Raw genomic sequence first — 18,272 nt, 5'->3', positions numbered from 1 at the left:
TCAATAAGGATAGGGAAGAATTAAATGACACTCTAAACCAACTAGACCTAACAGACATGAACATTTCATCCAACAATAGTAGAAAACACACTATTTTTGAGTGGAACATTCTCCCGGGTAGACCATATTTGGGTCACAAAAGAAGTCTCAGTAAATTTAAAAATACTGAAATTATACAATGTACTTCCTGTGACCACAATGGAAGGAAGCTAGAAATTAATAACAGAGGAAGAAATGGAAAATTGACAAATAAGTGCAAATTAAACAACACACTCTTAAACAAGCAATGGGTCAAAGAAGAAACCAAGAGGGAAATTAGGATATATCTTGAGGCAAATGAAAATGAAAAGACAACACCAAACTTATGGAATGCAGTAAAGGCAGTGCTGAGAGTGAAATTTATAGCTCAAATGCTTACATTAAATAAGAAAAAAAAAATTCAAACCAGTGACCTAACTTCAAAACAGGAGGAACTAGAAAAAGAAAAGCACACTATACCCAAAGCAAGCAAAAGGAAGGAAATAACAAAGATTAGAGTGGAGATATAGTGCAAGAGAGAATCAACAGAACTCTAAGTCAGTTTTTTGAAAAGATAAAATTGGCAAACCTTTAGCTGACTGACAAAGGAAAAAAAGGGTAGAAACAAATAAGTAATATCAGAAGTGAAAGGGGAACTTTACTACGAACCCCATAGAAATAAAAAGGAGTATAAGAACTGAATGATAGCAAATTAGATAACCTAGATGAAGTGGGCACATTCCTAGAAAGACACATACTACTTATACTGACTCAAGAAGAAATAAAAAATATCAACAAACCAAAACTAGAAAGAATGAATTAGTAACCAGAAACCTCCCAACAAAATAGAGTCCAGGACCAGAGGGCTTCACTGGTGAATTTTACCAAACATTACAAGAATTAATACCAATCCTGTTCAAACTCTTCTCAAAAACAGAAGAGAAAGGGAACATTCCCTAACTCATTCTTTGAAGCCAACATCACCCTCTTAACAAAGCCAGATAAAGATACCACAAGAAAAGAAAATTATGAATGTAAAAATTCTCAACAAACTATTAGCAAACAAAATCCAACAGTGCATTAAAATAGTATTAACCATGACCATGATTAGGTGGGATATACCCCAGGTAAGCAAAGGTGGTTTGACATGAGAAAATAAATTAATATAATCCACCATATTAATAGAAGAAGGGGAAACAAAATACATGATCATCTATGTCAGTTGATAAAGGAAAGGCATTTGACAAAATCCTGCATCCCTTCTTAATAAAAACACATTAAAAACTAGAAATACAAGGAAACATGATAAAGGGCATATATAAAAATCCACCATTAACATGATACTCAATGGTGAAAGACTAAAAGTGTCCCCTCTAAGATCAGGAACAAGAAAAATAAAAAGTCCACTGCCATCACCATTGTTCAACATTGCACTGGAAGCTCTAGCCAGGGCAACTGGGCAAGAGAAGGAAATTAAATGTGTCCAAGTTGGAAAGGAAGAAATGAAATTTTCCCTACTTGCAGTTGACATGATCCTATAAACAGAGTATCCTGAAAAATCCACAAAAAAAGCTACTAAAGCTAATATGAATTCAACAAAGTGACAGGATACAAGAGCAACATACAAAAATCAGTAGTATCCACACACTAGTAATGAAGAAGCTGAAGAAGAAATCAAGAAAAAATTCCATATACAAAAGCAACTAACAGAATAAAATTTCTCAGAATAATTCTAGCCAAGGATGCAAAGGACGTGTACACAGAAAACTACCAAACATTGCTGAAAGAAATCAAAGAAGACTTAAATAAATGGAAAGACATTCCCTGTTCATGGATTGGAAGACTATTGTTAAGATGTCCATTCTACCCAAAAGGATTTACAGACTCAATGTAATTAATCTGAATAAAAATTCCAATAGCATTTTTTGCAGAAATGGAAAAGTCAATTCTCATATTTACATGGAAGAGTAAGGGGCCCTAAGTAGCCAAAACCATCTTGACATAAATGAACAAAGTTGGAAGACTCAAACTTCCTTTTTAAAATTTATTACAGGCAGGAGATGGTGGTGCAGGGACAGAGTTCTCGCCTGCTATGTTGGAGACCCGGGTTCGAGGCCTGGTGCTTGCCCATGTTAAAAAAAATTTTAAAAAAAACCAAACAACTTATTACAAAGCTACAGTAGTCACACAGCATGGTACTGGCACAAGGCCAGATATATAAATCAATGGAATGAAACCGAGAGTTCAAAAATAAGCCCTCACATCTATGACCAGCTGATTTTTGTTAAGGGTGAGAAGTGTAGTTAATGAGTAAAGAATTGTCTCTTCAACAAACAGTGCTGGGAATACTGTATATCTATGTGCAAAAGAATGAAGGCAAATCCTACCCCACACCATACGCAAAAATTAACTCAAAATGGATCAAATACTTAAATATAAGAATCAAATCTATAAAACTCCTAGAGGAAAATATAGGAAAGCATCTTTAGGACCATGTGTTAGGCAATGGTTTCTTATACTTTACACACAAAGCACAAGTGACAAAAGAAAAAAATAGGTAAATGGAACCTTATCAAAATTAAAAACTTTTGTCTATCAAAGTCCTTATCTTGAAAGTAAAAAGACAACATACACAATGGAAGTATGTGTCTGATAAGGGTTTAACACCCAGAATATGAAAAGAAACCCTTCAACTCAACACACAATTTAAAACAACCTAATAAAAAATGGACAAAAGACTTGAATAGACATCTCTCTAAAGAAGATACACAAATGGTCAAAAGCACATGAAGAGATGCTCAACATCATTGCCAACTGTGAAATGCAAATAAAAACCACAATGAATTACCATTTCACACCCACTAGAATGGCTACTATTGAAATGAAAATGGAAAATTACAAGTGTTGGAGAGGAACACTCATTCATTGCTGGCATGAAGGTAAAATGGTCCAGTCACTATAAAAGACAGGTTGGTGGTTCCTCAGAAAGTTAAGTATAGAATTACTGTAAGACTTGGCAATCCCACTTCTAGGTATAAACCCAAAAGAATTGAAAGCAGGACTCGAGCAAATATTTTCACACTGACATTCACAGTGCCATTATTCACAATTACCCAAAAGATGGAAGCAACCCAAGTGCCCATCAGCCAACGAATGGATAAACAAATGTGGAATATACATACAATGGAATATTTTTCAGCTATAAAAGAAATGAAGCCCTGATACTTGTTGCAGCTTGGATGAACTTTGAAGACATCACGTTGAGTGAAATAAGCCAGACACAAAAGGACAACTATTGTCTGGTCTCACCGAAATTAATGAGTCAGAAAATAGAATATAGGCTACCAAGAGTCAGGCTGGGCATAGGGAATGGGGGTGGGGATGGGGGTTAATCTTAAACTATACACTTTTTTCTTGGGGAAGTGGAAAAGTTTTGGTAATGGACAGTGATGATAGCACAACATTGTGAATGCAATTAGCAGCATTGAATTGTATATTTGTATGTGGTTAAAAGGGGAAATTTCAGGTAGTATATTTGTTAGTATAATAAAATGTTTAAAAACCAAGGTATTGTACAACATAAACAGTGAATCCTAATTCAAACCATGGACTATGGTTAATACTAAATTATAAATATTCTTTCATGAATTGTAAATTGCAGCAAATGAACCACACTAATGCAATGTGTTAATAGGGAGGTATCCTGCATTTTATGCATGATTTTTCTGTAAACCCACAACTTCTGTAATTAAAAAGAAAAAAAGTTAAGTAAAAGAGACCTTTCCCCACATCAAATCAAGCCAATATCTCCTGATGCACGTGCACACACACACACACACACACACACACACACACACACATCTGAGATGTCAACTGTCATGGCTATTTGGTCACAGTGTTGAGGATTACTCAGGGTGATGTAAATTCAGACAATCCTGGGAATGACTTATGGGTGATGGCATTCAAATGAGCATATAAAACATCTGGAAGAGATCACATACAAATCCTTCAAAACAGCAGAAAATGCAGATTTATAGGATATAGTTGTACTCCACCTACCCAAAGAGCTTTCTATTATCAAGTTATTGCTAGATGGTTGATAACACAGAAACTATTTTCAAAGACAGCAACAGCTTTTGAGCCTTAGCAGGACCAACAGTTTTCTCCAACAGCACATCAAAGAAAATTCTCATTATCTCACTAGCCAATATTAAGGGGTTTTGGCTTACTTTATGGTGTTCAGATTTATCTTAAGAATTTAGAGACATGGGTCAGAAACTATTAAGTGCTGGTTTCCTGAGATTTTCATCCATTTGCTATCCCAGTTCTATTACCTATTACCCCAAGTGGTCTCCCGACCATTTCACACAGCCCCATATTCTTCCTTCTAGTCACCTTCCTTTTAGCTAAAGATAGGCCAGTGTTTGCCCAATTGAGTTTTCCAACAGGAATGGCAAATTGCTTTCATCTTACATACAGATGCTATTTTTTGCTAGTGGCTATCTAGAACAATGCTGAGAAGTGTTTTGAAACCTCCTCCAGGCTCAGCAGGAAAGAATTTCAGGATTGATTAGCAGGGTCTGTCCTGGGTAAGGGCTAGGATAGTGGTGACATGCATGCCAGGTTTGTGCCATACCTGCAGTTCACTTATTTCACAGTATTGGCATTTATATTGTCTGTAGGATCTAGTAGGCACATCACACTTATCTGTTGATTGATTTTGATAATTTCTCTGAAAAGGGGGGTAAACAATGGTGGTTATCTGTAGAACTTGAACCCCCCTCTTCTTCTCACTATGCAATGCAAAGAGCCACCAATCCCTGGAAGTCCTATTCCTTGGATACTACAGCCAGTACCTTGAAAAGAGGAATTTACCATTCTAACATATGCTATTTTATTTTATTTGAATAAAAATATGCTATTTTCTGATAAAATATACTCATAAAAATGCAGAATATAGAAATATTAGAGCAAGGAATAAAACTACCAATAATTCCATCACCTAAAGATAATTTCTAATACACTTTGTTGTATTTCTCTATACATTTTTACCCAGTTGTGAAGGAAAGGTGTGGAGGTGGGGGGTGGGGGAAAGGGTGGTGGTGGTTAAAATTAAATCATAAATATTTGTGAGAGCTTTAAAAAAATGTTAAGCATGATTTTGGGGGGTGCATTTGGATGTGCCAAGATTTGTTTTAACCTTTCTCCTATTATTGGATGTCCAGTGTATCTTAAAAGCTTTTAGCTGCCATAAATAATGTGATTGGCATCTTATGTAGCATCCATTTAAAACAATAATGACAAGGGCAAAGTGGCCCAATATAATGATTTAAGTTTTTTCCCTTTATTTCTCAGTGTTGACTGTAGTCAAGTCAGCACCCCCAAAGCTGATCTAAAGTTTAGTAAAATGGATTCATGTCAATAAAGTCTATAAATACCATCATTTGACTGTTTGCTATATGTCCATGTAGTTAACAAGGAAAAAATTTTTCTACTGCAAATACCATTAATTACAAGATAAAAAGCTTAAAAAAAATCCAAATTGCAAGTCTCATATAGAGAGGGTTAATTTATCTTTTCATGAATCATTAAAGGTTTATTATTATTAAAACATGGATTAAAAACCATCAAATATTACTAAAGTAACAAGAGACTGGATGATTAAAAGATAATAATCCTTGGACAGAGTCATAAAACAGCAATCCAGGTCATGCCTACCTCTCATTCATTTCACTGTTAACTGTTGGCACACTTCTGCACCAACTCCTCCAGTCTTGATGACTGGGTAGTGGATGCTAGGATGTATTCATAAGTAATTTATCAATTAATTATGATAAATTAATCAATTAATCAGATTCATGCATTCTAATGATGTACTATTTTTAAATCATGGAAGGCCTTATGTTAAGACACTTGCTCAACATGTAGTTGTGATAGTACATGTTCTATTAGCCATAATTTAAATAATTTAAAGCAACTGCCCCACCACTAGATCGTAAACGACCTGAGGGAAGAGACCATGTCTCGCACTTCATCATCCATGATTCTGCCCCCAGTGCAGGGCATGTTCAGCCTGCAGCGGGCCTCAGGGAATGCTGCCTGTGGAGCACAGTGCCAAAGCCACCTGAGCCAAAAGAAGGCACGACAGAGAAAAACATGCATTTGACCTCTAAGGGTGTTAATCCCTTGGCTTCACGAAATGAACCCAACCAATTGAAAAGGTTTCTTTTCCCCAAACCTGTAATACTGGATATCATTAAGCTAATATTTGTATCTGCTAGAAACTTCCTGTCTGGATGTCCAGTTCTTTGAAGGGGAGAAGGAAAAAGAAACCATGACATTTTCAATTCCCATGTACAATCACGTATTTTCAGCTCAGCCTTCACTTTCTTGGTTCTGGGGGAAACTTGTCGTTCTGCCTCACTGAGTACAAAGACTTTAGTTTCCTCTTTCTCGGGACATTTTCTCTAGGGTCATTACCTCCACCACGGTCCATGCCCCCTGCTCTTCACCTCACAGCTCCTCCCCAACTCACTCCTGCGAGCCTGGGAACTGACTCCTCCTTTCCATCACCCAATCCAGAGACTTCCACAGGAATTGTAACATGTACCTTCTCAAGATGCTTTCAATGGCCAGGACCTCAAATTTCTGGGTGCTTGTCCATCTATTTTGGATATTCAGAAGAGTCCCTGCTATGCTTTAACATCCTAATTTCCAATGATGATCACTAGAATCACAGCAAATAGTTTACTTTACAGAGTATAAAAAACCAAGAGATTATTTTAGTGATTAAAAGTACAAGCTATTCAGGGTGGTGCGACAGAGGCTCAGCAGAGACCTGGGTTCCATTCCCAGTGCTTGCCCATGCAAAAAATAAAAAATAAAAAAAGTACAAGCTATTCCTGGAGCCTGCCCATGAAAAAAAACAAAAAGGACAAACTAGAGGTTAAAATCCTAGTTTCACTGCAGCTCCAAGAAGCAGCACTCAGGGGACATGGGTCAGACTCGAGGCCTACCTGTGTTTACCATTAGAACAATTCTAAAGAATGCAGAGATCCAACATCACCAATAAAACTCCTGGTTTTTGAATGTTCATTGATAAGAGGGTGTAAATAAGGTTAAGAAATGTGGTGTCAGAGGGAAATTCCCTAATAATCTCATTTCTAATTTTGTATCCCCAGAACTCAGTGGAGTATGTCTAACTGTCTAATTATTGCTCTTGTTATTATTATTATCTTAAGCGATTCACAGTTCCTAGTTCAGGTTATGAGTCCTTATTGGAATGAGTATTCCGTATTGTACTCTGTATATATGACTTACAATGATGAATTTCTAGATCTAAAATGCTGGAAATCATAGTGCCAGACGGGACAACCACCAACAATGAGGGGTACTTGGGCACTTGCAAAAAGGCAGTCTTTCTGAAAAAAAGAAGTTGGGCCACACTGTCCCTCCAGTCTGCCATGTTAGAATGGCTGAGAGCTACCCATTGAGATGCAAGGGGCACGCACACTAAGGCCAGGGTTCTCAACTCCACACTGTGCCTCTTATCACTGACCTTTCTCTAACTGCAGTAATTTCCAATGGGAGGAGGGTGGTTGGGGAAAGGAGAGTGAGCAAGGGGACACAAGTACCCTTCCAACACAATCTAGCAAAGGGGTAACTGGATAACTGCTAGGTCAAGAACTCCCTCTGCTTCCCTATTCCACCCACCCCCAATCCTCCTCCCAGCCAGATTCTAAGATCTGTCCCTCTAGAGACTTGTGCTACATCTAACAACCCTTCCAAGCTGAGACTTGCTGTTCTAAAGAGTCCATGGTTGTGAGCTTAGGAGGATGGAAGCTGTGCAGGATCATGTTGGTAAAACAATAGTTAAGAGAATGAGTAGGTAAGGAAGAGGGTAAGCAATAAAAATAACAAAAACAAAAAACAACAACAACAAAAAACTGAGGTGTAGGGTAAGAGAGCTTGGAAAACCTTTAGAATAGAAGGCTTTTCTTAATGAGATGTTAATAGTTCCTTGATTTACATAGTCTAGCAGCATTAATAATGATGACGTCACCTTTTCCCAAGCTTGGGACATCTCTGATTCTGGAGAGTTACCATTCTAAAGGTTTGGCTTCGTTACATAGTAACATGATTTTCCAGGCAATCACATTTTTTAAAAAATAGGCTGAATTAATTGAAAAAAAACATGTTTTTTAATTAAATGAAAAACAATTAATTGAAAAACAAAAAACTTGAACACAAATTATCACAGTAGCATTATTCATAATAGTCAAAAAGTGCAAACAACCCAGATGTCCACAGACTGATGAATGGATAAACAAAACGTGATATATCCAAACAACAGGATATTACTTACTCATAAAAAGGAATGAAGTACTGATACATGCTACAGCATGGCTGAATCTTGAAAACATTATGCTAAGTGAAAGGAGCCACACATAAAAGGCCACATATCATATGATTTCACTTATAGGAAATGTCCAGAATAGGCAAATCCTTGGGAACAGAAAGCAGAGTAGTGATACCAGGGATAAAGGGAGGGGAGGTGGGCAGGATGTAGAATGACTACTTAATGGGTATGCGATTTCTTTTTGGGGTGATGAAAATGTTCTGGAATTAGATAGTGGTGATGGCTGCACAACACTGTGAATGTACTAAAAGCCACTGAAATGTCTGTACACTTTAAAATGATTAAATGGTGAATTTTATGTTGTGATTCTTACCTCAAGGAAAAAATATGGCAAATCAAATCCTCGTGCTTGTATGAAAGCAAACAAGAAACACCAAGAAACCTGTTTCTTCTCTAAATTTCATTTTTAAAAAGTTCATCAATACTCATACAATTTTAACTGATCTAAAGTTTACTAAATTGGATTCCTGTTAATAAAGACTGTAAATATCATTATCTGACTTTATGTTTGCTACATGTTCTGGTAGATAACAAGGGAAAATTTTTCTCCTGCAAGTAATATTAACTACAAGACAAAATGCTCAAAATAATATCCAAATTGCAAGTCCTGTACCGAGAAGGTTAATTTATCTTTCCATGAATTATTAAAGGTTTATTATTAAAACATGGATTTAAAACTTGCCAAATGTCATTAGGGCCAGACACCAAGAGGTTGGACTGATTAAAAAAATAATAATCCTTAATAATCTGGAGTTACAAATTACAGCCTACAACCCCTCACTTGTTTCGTTGTAACTGTTTTCCCACCCCGAGCTCATAGCCACCTTTCTGCACCAACTCCCTCAGTTTTCATGCCTCAGCACTTTTCTATTTTGCCTCATTCCCCATGGATTTTGCTTGGGAATTCTGTGAGAGTGCTGGATGCTCTTCTACCACAAGCAGGAAATTGGACTGGGGGAGCTTCCTCTGAGTGCTAAGCTTTTTCTTGCAGTGTACTTGCAGGGAGGGGGTGGGGGATGCAGACTGCCTAGAACAGATCCCAGACCTGGAGCCACACAGCCTGGCTCTGGGTGAACCAAAAACCTCCTTACACTTCATATGTGCGTTCCAGTTCACAGAGCGATTTCACACACTGGCTAGCAATTCTTAAGCCTGGTGTAAAACCAAATACAGACTCTACCTCATCCATCACTGGACTGTAGTTGCTTTTTGAGGGTCACAGCAGGGGATGGAGGAGTGTTCCCTAACCAGGGCTAATTTCAGCCAGAGATGGAGGGCCCTCCCTCAGATTCAAACCCTGGAGAACATAGTGGGTGAGCAGCAGACCTGGAGTTCAAGATGGGCTCCAAAGGTACAGCGAGCTGGATTCGTATCCTTCTTTGGAACTAATTAGCATTTGTGACTCTGGTCAAGTTACCCAATCTCCCTAAATTTGTTTTCCGCCTCTGTAAAATGGGGATAACAATATGTACTTCACAGGGCTGGGGGTGGGAAGCTTTAGAAGAATGAACCTTGTAATATACTCAGTCTAATGCCTGGTATCCAGGAAGTAATTGGTAAATGCCCTTGTGTATGGAAGTGCTGTGGGCTGGTGGTTCAGAGCCTGGGGTATGGAGCTCTACCATCATCCCCATCATTTAACAGCTGAGGGCATTGGATAAATTATGTAACCTCTCTGAGACTCGGTTTCCCCGTCAGTAAAGTGTAATTTTATTATATACATAGTAAATATTTAATAAATATTAGTTATTTTTCCTTCACTAGGAGTAAAAACACTTGTGTTTCCACCTCAACCAACAATGTAGAATTAAATGAGAATTCAGTGTAATGTGGCTTTTAAAAAAAATCATGAAGAACTTTTATGCCTTTATGGTTTTTCTGAGCAGAGTTAAATTGTGATGCTAAGGGTGGGGTTAAGCTGTAATACGAATAAAAAAAATTCCAAGAGGGAGAATAAACCACCCAACAGAGAGCTATTTCTTTTGTAATGCACATTCCATTTCTTCTCCCTCATGCTTTCTAATTCCTTCCACATTTCCTAACGTAATTATCAAATGTTTGGTTTCTGACCTCACTTTTCTGGAGTCTAGAGCCCAGGGAATTTAGAATCGTTTATTTTCTGTCCATAAACGTTTGAGTTAATGGAGGGGCTTGTGAGCAAAGGGTTTGTTTGTAATGTCTCAGGAAGGTCATTGGAGTTGCGAAAAAAATTACACACACACACACAAAAACCAAAAAAACCTTTAAAAATACTTCATCTGGAAACGCTGAGCCTCCAAAGAGCAGAGCAATGGATCTCACACTTGCGCAACGTTAATTCAGAGGAAAATTTAGATTTCAGAAGGCCGTTACACGGCCCAGATAACACAGTAGCCGAGGGCACTTTACGAAGAAGAGGACAAATATTAGGAAATCTTATCATCTCACTTTATAAAAGAGAAAGTAAATGTTATTTCGCCCCCAAGGAAGAAATCTCATGAAATTTCTGCTTTTCTTTCTTTCTTTCCGAGGAGACAGATTTGGAAGGAGAAAGTCCCCAACTTTCCTCTTAAGGGAAGGAAAGAACTCCAAGACGCCTTTTTGAACTCGGCTGCTGCTCTCCCCGCCGCCTCGGTCCCAATCCGCCCAGCTCGTCCTCTTTCCCCCTCCCCATTCCCCCTCCATATTAGCCACGCTGGGGCTCCCGCTTACGGCCCAAACTACTTTTCCTGATTCTGAGATTTAAGTTTCTTAAGCAGCATTTCTGCTCGCAGCGCAACCCATCCCCGCCCCACCCCAAGTATGGAAACTCGCCGTCCCACCCCGGGGGAGCAACCCCAGGACCCACGCGCCGCCCCGGCCGCCCGTCCCGCAGACCCAAGGGCCGCGGGGCGCTAGTCCGGCCCTCCTCAGGGGCTCACCCACCTCGGCGTGGACCCAGGCGACGGCCACCAGCGCGAGCGCGAGCCAGCGTTTCCACATCTGCGGGAGAGAGAAGAGAGCTCGACTGAAGGCGCCGGGCCCCGCGCAGACCCGGGAAACTTCCTCGGTCCCGCGGACTCGTCCCCTCCGCCCGGGAATCCCTATCGCCCGGGGGTCCGGCCACCTCGCTCTGCTCCGCGCGCCCCGCGCTCACCATGGTCCCGTCCGCGTTTCCAAAGGGCGCGGGGCACGGCGGCTGCGGCGAGCTCTAAGCTGAGGTGGGAGTATCACTCTTCGCCAGCCTCGGAGGAAATTCGACCTGGGCTCGCGGCCCCTTAAGACCCCTCCTTTCCCAAATGCCGGCCCCCCAGCTCCTCCCCATTCTCCTCCCCCTCCTGCAGCAGCGGCCCCCGCGGCTCCCCAACCCGCCCTCCTTCCCGGCCCCAGCTGCGGGAAGCCCGCTGGCGTTCCGGCGCCGCCCGAACGCCTCATCCCGCCCCGCCTCGCCGATCACCCCTCCGGCTCCGGGGACGTGGAGGCGAAGCTGAGAAGGGGGCGTCCCGGGGGACACTGCAACAAAGACGGAGGGGGTGGAGGGCGGGAGAAAGAACCGAAACCCCACCCCGGGGAGGGACGCTGGCTTGCCGCAGCCCGCGCGGGCCCTGGGCGCTGGCTGCGGCGGTGGCCAGGTGGGCGGTACCGTGGGGGGACCCGGGCCGGCTCTGGGGCGGGAACCTGGAGGAAAAGGCCTCCCGCGGCCCCGGAAGCCGGAGTCGTGCCCCACAGCTGAAGAGATGAGAGCTCGGGGTGCAGAGGAGTCTCGGCAGTCCGGAGTTGAGGGTGTCACTGCTGCCGGAGCGCGGAGAAATGGGCGCAAGGGCCGGAGGACCAGCCGGTGCGGGGAACAGTGCTTGGGTTCACACGGATTTCCTGGGGACAAGGTGGCGGCAGCTCTGCTCTGCTGAGAAGATCCCGACTCCAGCATTTGCGGACCGCCTCATCCAATCCTTTCCTGGGATTCAGGATGGTGTCCTCCTCTTCTCTTCGGCCCACCTCTCACCTCTGTCCTCGTTCCCACCCCTGTCATCCCAGTTAACCTCCATCTTCATGTTTCCCATCTCCACGCACTTCTTCCCTGCCTCCTTCAAATGTGTGCTCCCTCTTTGATAGCGTTGACTCTCCAAACTGCTCTCAACTCCTTCCTCTGGGTTAACTTCAGTACCCTGTCCTCGGCACCTAGTGAACAAATCCACCTGGCACCTCAAATTTATAGTGCCCAAGGCAGTGCCCCACTTCCCACCAGCTCCCCTGCCCTGCTCACCTCTCACTTTCAGAGAGGTGCCTCTCTTTTACCAGTAGTAGCCTCCAGAATGCATCTCCATCTCCCAGCTCTGGACATTCACCATATGCTGTCAATTTTCCATTTGAGACCTCATATCCATTCCTTGATCCTCATTCACATTTCCATTTCCCTAAGTCAAACCCTTATCCTTCTCATCAATTCTGGAAACCACCTTTGGCTGCTTTCCATCTCCAGGCTCTCCCTCCACTGCAGCCTATTGCCACATTCTCTCACTACTTGGTTTAAATACTGTCTTCTTTATGCTCTGCCCCCTTGCTCAGAAAACTTCAGCACTGTTGTTCCCACATTAAATCCTTTCTTGTAAGATCCCCCATTACTGAGCCCACCCTATCCATTTAACTTCAACTACTTCAGCATACTCCCTCTGCTGGAATCAGGCTGGTCGTCTCACAGACCTCTGAACTTGTCATATTCACTCTTCTATTAGGGTTTGTTGATTGTGTACTGTTGAGGTTTTAGGGGGATCTCTAAATAGTACCCATGTTCCCCATGTGAGTTCTAAATCAATTAAGATAGCTATAGGAGTCACTCTTTCAGAGAGCAGAATGTCATCTTTGTCCCTAGTAAAAGCTGTAATAGTGGCCATGCCTTTAGATCTGTAGGGACAGTGCTATTGCTTCACCCCAGAATTGGACATACCCATCCACCCATCCAGTCACAAACAGAGCAGGAAAACTTGCTTGTGTAAAACTGCTTGCATGGAAGAGCAGACTGCTCCTCCAATTGAGAGGTTAAACTACATACCTAGTTCCTCTTTCAAGGTCACCAGTCAAGCAAGTCACTCCTGTGATGGAAGCCAGAGGAGTAAAGAATACATGCCCCCCACCAGCTACTCTGTGCTAGGCACTGTGCTCTAGCAGGGAACTAACTATGCTGTACAAGATTTTGTTCCTGCCGACTAATAACTCACAATGCTTTGCATCCCTTTCACATGCACTGTGCCCACTTTAGAATCTCCGGTTTATTCAAATCCTGCCTTTTTAATTTTTTTTGGTCCCCAATTCAAGTTTCATTGCTTCTCTAGCACCTTTTCTGATGGTAGTTAGGCATAGCAGAAAGTGCATGAGGTTTGAGGTCAAATGGACCTGGATTCCAATCCTAACACTGCCACTTACTAGTTGTGTGACTGTTTTCAAGTTACTTAGGCTCTCTGAACCTAGGTTTCTGCGCCTGACAAATGCAATAACAATGCTTTGCAAGGGTTTTGAAATGTAAATACGAGTAACATAAGGTACCTGGAGAATAGTAAACCCTCTATAAATGGTAGCCATTATTATTTCACTGATATGCTACACATCTAAATGGTGTTGATGCCTTACAACTTGGCATTTTATTGCATACTGTTACATAATGTTTAATACTTGCTTAAGTGATTGTTCTGGAGTCTCCTGCTGTACTTTTTGTTGCTGAGGACATAGTATTTTTCATCTCTTTATTCTCCAGAGCATTTGGGGCACACTTGATGACTTTGATTCCTGTTCAGTCCAGAGCACTGTTGGGGGTTGAATTATGCCCCCTGCAAAGGCATGTTCAGGTCCCAACCCCTGGTCCTGTGGGTATGAACCTATTTACATAGGACCTTTGAACATGTTATTAGTTAAGGTGTGCCCAAACTGAACGAGGTTAATCCAATGGCTAAAGTCTTTGTAAACAATGGAAATTGGACACAAAGAAACAAGCCATGGCGAACGCCAGAATCTGGAAGTCAATGGAGCCCAAAAGAGACGATGTCGTGCTGTGCATTGCCTTGTGATGGAAAAGCCAAGTACCAAGGATGGCTGGCAGCCAACCTCTTGAAGGCCACAGTCTTTGGAAGAGAAAGCAGTGCCTTCCTAATGCCTCCGTTTTGGACATCCCTTGGCCTCAAAAAACTATGAGCCAATAAACTTCTGTTTAAGCCATCCCACTGTATGGTATTTGTTTTAGCAGCTAAGAAACTGATGTAGGCACCATAGACAAAAATGATAGGTTAGAAGGAGATCCCCCATATTTAAAACAGACATAGACCTCATAACTGCAGTATGTATGTGTCCCCTGCAAATCGATTTGAAAAAGACAGGAAATCAATAGAAAAATGGACAAAGGTCTGAACAGGTAATTCACAATAGGAGAATTTTAATGGCTAACAAGTATAGAAAACATGCTCAAAATCATGCACAACGACCTTACGAAGTCAGTATTATATTATTACCTCCGTTATACAAAGGAGGAAACTGAAACTCAGAGAGGTTTATTTGTCCAAAATTACACGATAAGTGGAAAATATCACTTCACATTCATCATAGTGGCAAACATTGGACAATTGAAGAATGCCAAGTGTTACCATGTGGGCAGTGCAGCATTTCTGGTGTAACATAGCAATTAAGAGGAATGGTTTAGGAGCCAGATTGCCTTAGTTCAAATTACCTTGATAGTAAATCTTGGCTTTCCTCCTTACTGTGTAAACTTTGAGATGTTATTTAACCTCTCTGTGTCTCACTTTCCTCTTCTCTAAAAGGGAGATAATAATAATACTGATTTCATAGGGTTATTGTGCAAATTAAATGTGTTAATGGATGTAAAGTGCCTGGTGCACTGTAAGCATATAATTAAAGTGCTACTAAAGACAATACAGAAAAGGGACCTTGCAGGAATTGGTGATAATATAGAGTATGATTAACTCCACTCTTTACAATAAAGCACAAAAAGAAAGAAAAAGAAACGAGCAGATAATAACAACAACAAAAAAAAACCTGCATAAAGCAGTTAAAACAGTTATATCAGTGAGGAATTTCTGGTTTCAGGTGACGGAAAAGCCTATTTAAATGGGTTTCAGCAATTAAATGGAATTTATTGGCCCTTATAAGAAGTCCAGGGATAGGACTGGCTTTAGGAACATTTTCATCCCAGAGCTCAAATAGGGCTACCAAGAATTTAATTTCTTTCTGTTTCCCATTTACCTTCAGCAGTCTCATTTCATCTGCAGCTTCTACCTAGTGGCTCCTAGGAGCTCCGATGTTCTCAGGGCCCTAAACTGGCTGCAGGGCCAGCCTCATCACACTCTTGCACTTCTTAATCTGGGGTGGGAAAGAGAGTCACTTCCCATAGGAACAAAAGCCCTAGGGTTCACTTGTTTTTTTAAGCCCCAATTGAATCTCTTGTCACCCCCAAAGCAATCACTCTCACTGGGGGAGGGATGGGCTGACTGGCTTAAGCCAGTGAGGACTCACCCCTGGACGTATCCCAAAGAAAATTAGGCTAATGTTAAAAGGAAATAGATACTGAGAGCAACAAACCCCTATAGCAATTAATCAACCAACTTACACTGGGAGATCAGTGCTCTCCAAAGTGGGGTGCATGCTCCCTAGAGGGCATGGGGAAAGAATATTAGAACTTCTATTTTTGTTTTTTTAATCTAAAAACAGAAATTGACTTTTGCAAATATGCAGATTTATTTAGGACCCATACTTGGCCCATATGTCAGTCAGGAGTTTCACACCATTTCCCAGGAACTGTGTAGAGAGGGGCATTCTCCCACACAAAGAAACTGACAGTGGCTTGTTCCCTTCAATATTTTGTGATACATGCAGTGTGTCCAACTAAATGGATCGGCATATTATATACACTCTCGTTTAAACTTGATAGTATACCTAGTGTATATATTTCGGCTACAAAACCACAAATTGAAGATAAAAATTTTTTCTCTAAAGAAAAGGATAGAGCTGATATGTTTCCTACCTCTGAAAAGGTATCTGCCACATGAACAGAATTAATAACATAATTTAATCAGGTCTGACAATGTTAGTAAAAAAAATTTCAAAATTGACAATAAGACTACTTGAAATACAGTTTCACATTCATTATTATTAGGGATATCCTCATCCTACGTGCATACTGTGCCTGAAGTTAAAAATACTTGCGAGTAGTGAGTCCTTTAGAAACCAGTATAGAGAACATAAAGACAAATCCTACTTAAAAAAAAAATGATTTAAATAACCTAGTTCGCATTATTCCCTTAGTCCAGTGCTCAATAATTAGCACGATTCAAGAAAAACCAGCTGCTGTTGTTGAGGAGGTGGAAGTTTCAATATTCCAACAGGCTCTCTTGCACATGGAAGTGCTGGTAGGTCAGGGACAGAGACAAAAAAGAGGAGCAGAAGGCAAGTCTCAAGGGCAACCCCACCCATCTTGCTGGGGATCTCTTTGCCCAACCTCTAAGATTCAGCCTCCACATTCTGCCTCAGTGCAGCCTTCCTTGTCCTCAAGCCACTCTACCCCAGGCAGGTTAGGGCTCTCTTCTTTTTGCCCCCACAGAACCTGGAATGGGCTTCTTTTCCTTTTTTTGTTTATTTGTTTGTTTTGTGAGTTTGGTAAGTGCATTGGCCTGGAATCAAACCCCGTTCTCCTGCATGGCAGGTGAGAATTCTACCACTGAACTACCCTCACACCCCCTTTGAATGGGCTTTTATTATGGCATTTATCAAGGTGCTGCAGATTATTTTTTAATTTTTTAACCTGCTATGTATCCCACCTTCTATGAGTTCGTCTTGGTATCCCCAGTACTTGACAAGTTTCTAGTACATAATAGGGATTAATAAGTATTTGCTAAGTATTAATGACCCCAAAACAGGAAAAATGAAGAGACAGCAAATGTATCACTTCTTTTTTGTATGTGATGTTTAAAGACATGCGATATTGTTTTTGTCTAACATTTATTTAGGTCTTTACAGAAAACAAAGCACACTTCATATCTATAGTCGTATTTTCCCTTCTTTCTAAAAAAACCTTATGTGGGGATACAGGGCCCTGGATTCCCCTTGATATTGAGAGCATTCCCCTCCATACTGAGAGCAGGTCTTTACATTTAGCTCTCTATGTGACCAGGACAGATATTGCAGATCATCAGACATCCTCAGGGGGGAAAGAATGTACAAGTGGCATTGTGAACTAGGCATTGAAACTCCCCTCCCCTGATCACTGCTGGTAACACACCTCCAAACCCTATGAAATTTCTTTGTCTTGAACCCATATAAGCTGTCCTCTGGCACTCCCCACCTTTTGCAGTATGCTGACCTTCATTTTCCTTGGCCAGCCGCCACTGTGGAAGATCTCCTGTCTGTAAGTCTTAATAACTTCATGCCCATTCCTGTGCCAGACATATTCTTTGGTGTTCAGGCTGCCCTGGCCCAACCCCTCCAAAACTGGGTTGAAACACCTTATTTTTGTTTCTTTCTACAGAAGTATTACCCGCTTTTTATTGACTAAAAAGCCTTCATCTCCTTGGCCCAAAGTCAGTGAGCTATTAGTAGGGAGAGATCCAAAATTCTCCAATTCTGAATCCTGAGTTATTTCACAGTTTACCACTATGGAGATCCTAACTAATGATAGCATGTTTTTCTCTATTTAAAACTTTTCTTGATTAGAGGATTTTTGAATTCTCCAAATAATAATTTTCTAATAGACAGATTTATACTGTGGCATATTTTACAGTATCTGCACAGTATATTTTATTAATTAAAAATATACTACACATGCCAGTAAAAGAGCAGGCAGCATCTACTTTTCAAAATGGGAGCAGCAGTAACTGCATCA

General features: G+C 41.1%; 1 protein-coding gene across 1 annotated transcript in view; it reads right to left on the bottom strand.

Annotated features, from left to right (window-relative positions):
• Nucleotides 1-11,704, bottom strand: part of FSTL1 (follistatin like 1) — a 65,738-nt gene extending 54,034 nt beyond the window's left edge. Inside the window, exons 1-2 of the mRNA XM_077118214.1 lie at nucleotides 11,553-11,704; nucleotides 11,342-11,398 (exon numbers count right to left, since the gene is read on the bottom strand). Coding sequence (XP_076974329.1) covers nucleotides 11,342-11,398; nucleotides 11,553-11,555 — 60 coding nt within the window. The 5' untranslated portion in view covers nucleotides 11,556-11,704. The remainder of the gene's footprint in view (nucleotides 1-11,341; nucleotides 11,399-11,552) is intronic.
• Between the last annotated feature and the right edge of the window lie 6,568 nt (nucleotides 11,705-18,272).

The sequence above is a fragment of the Tamandua tetradactyla genome, chromosome 10 (assembly GCF_023851605.1).
Source record: "Tamandua tetradactyla isolate mTamTet1 chromosome 10, mTamTet1.pri, whole genome shotgun sequence".
NCBI classification, from domain to species: Eukaryota; Metazoa; Chordata; class Mammalia; order Pilosa; family Myrmecophagidae; genus Tamandua; species Tamandua tetradactyla.
Note: the sequence above shows the minus strand (reverse complement) of the source record. Positions and strands in the feature narration are given on the sequence as shown.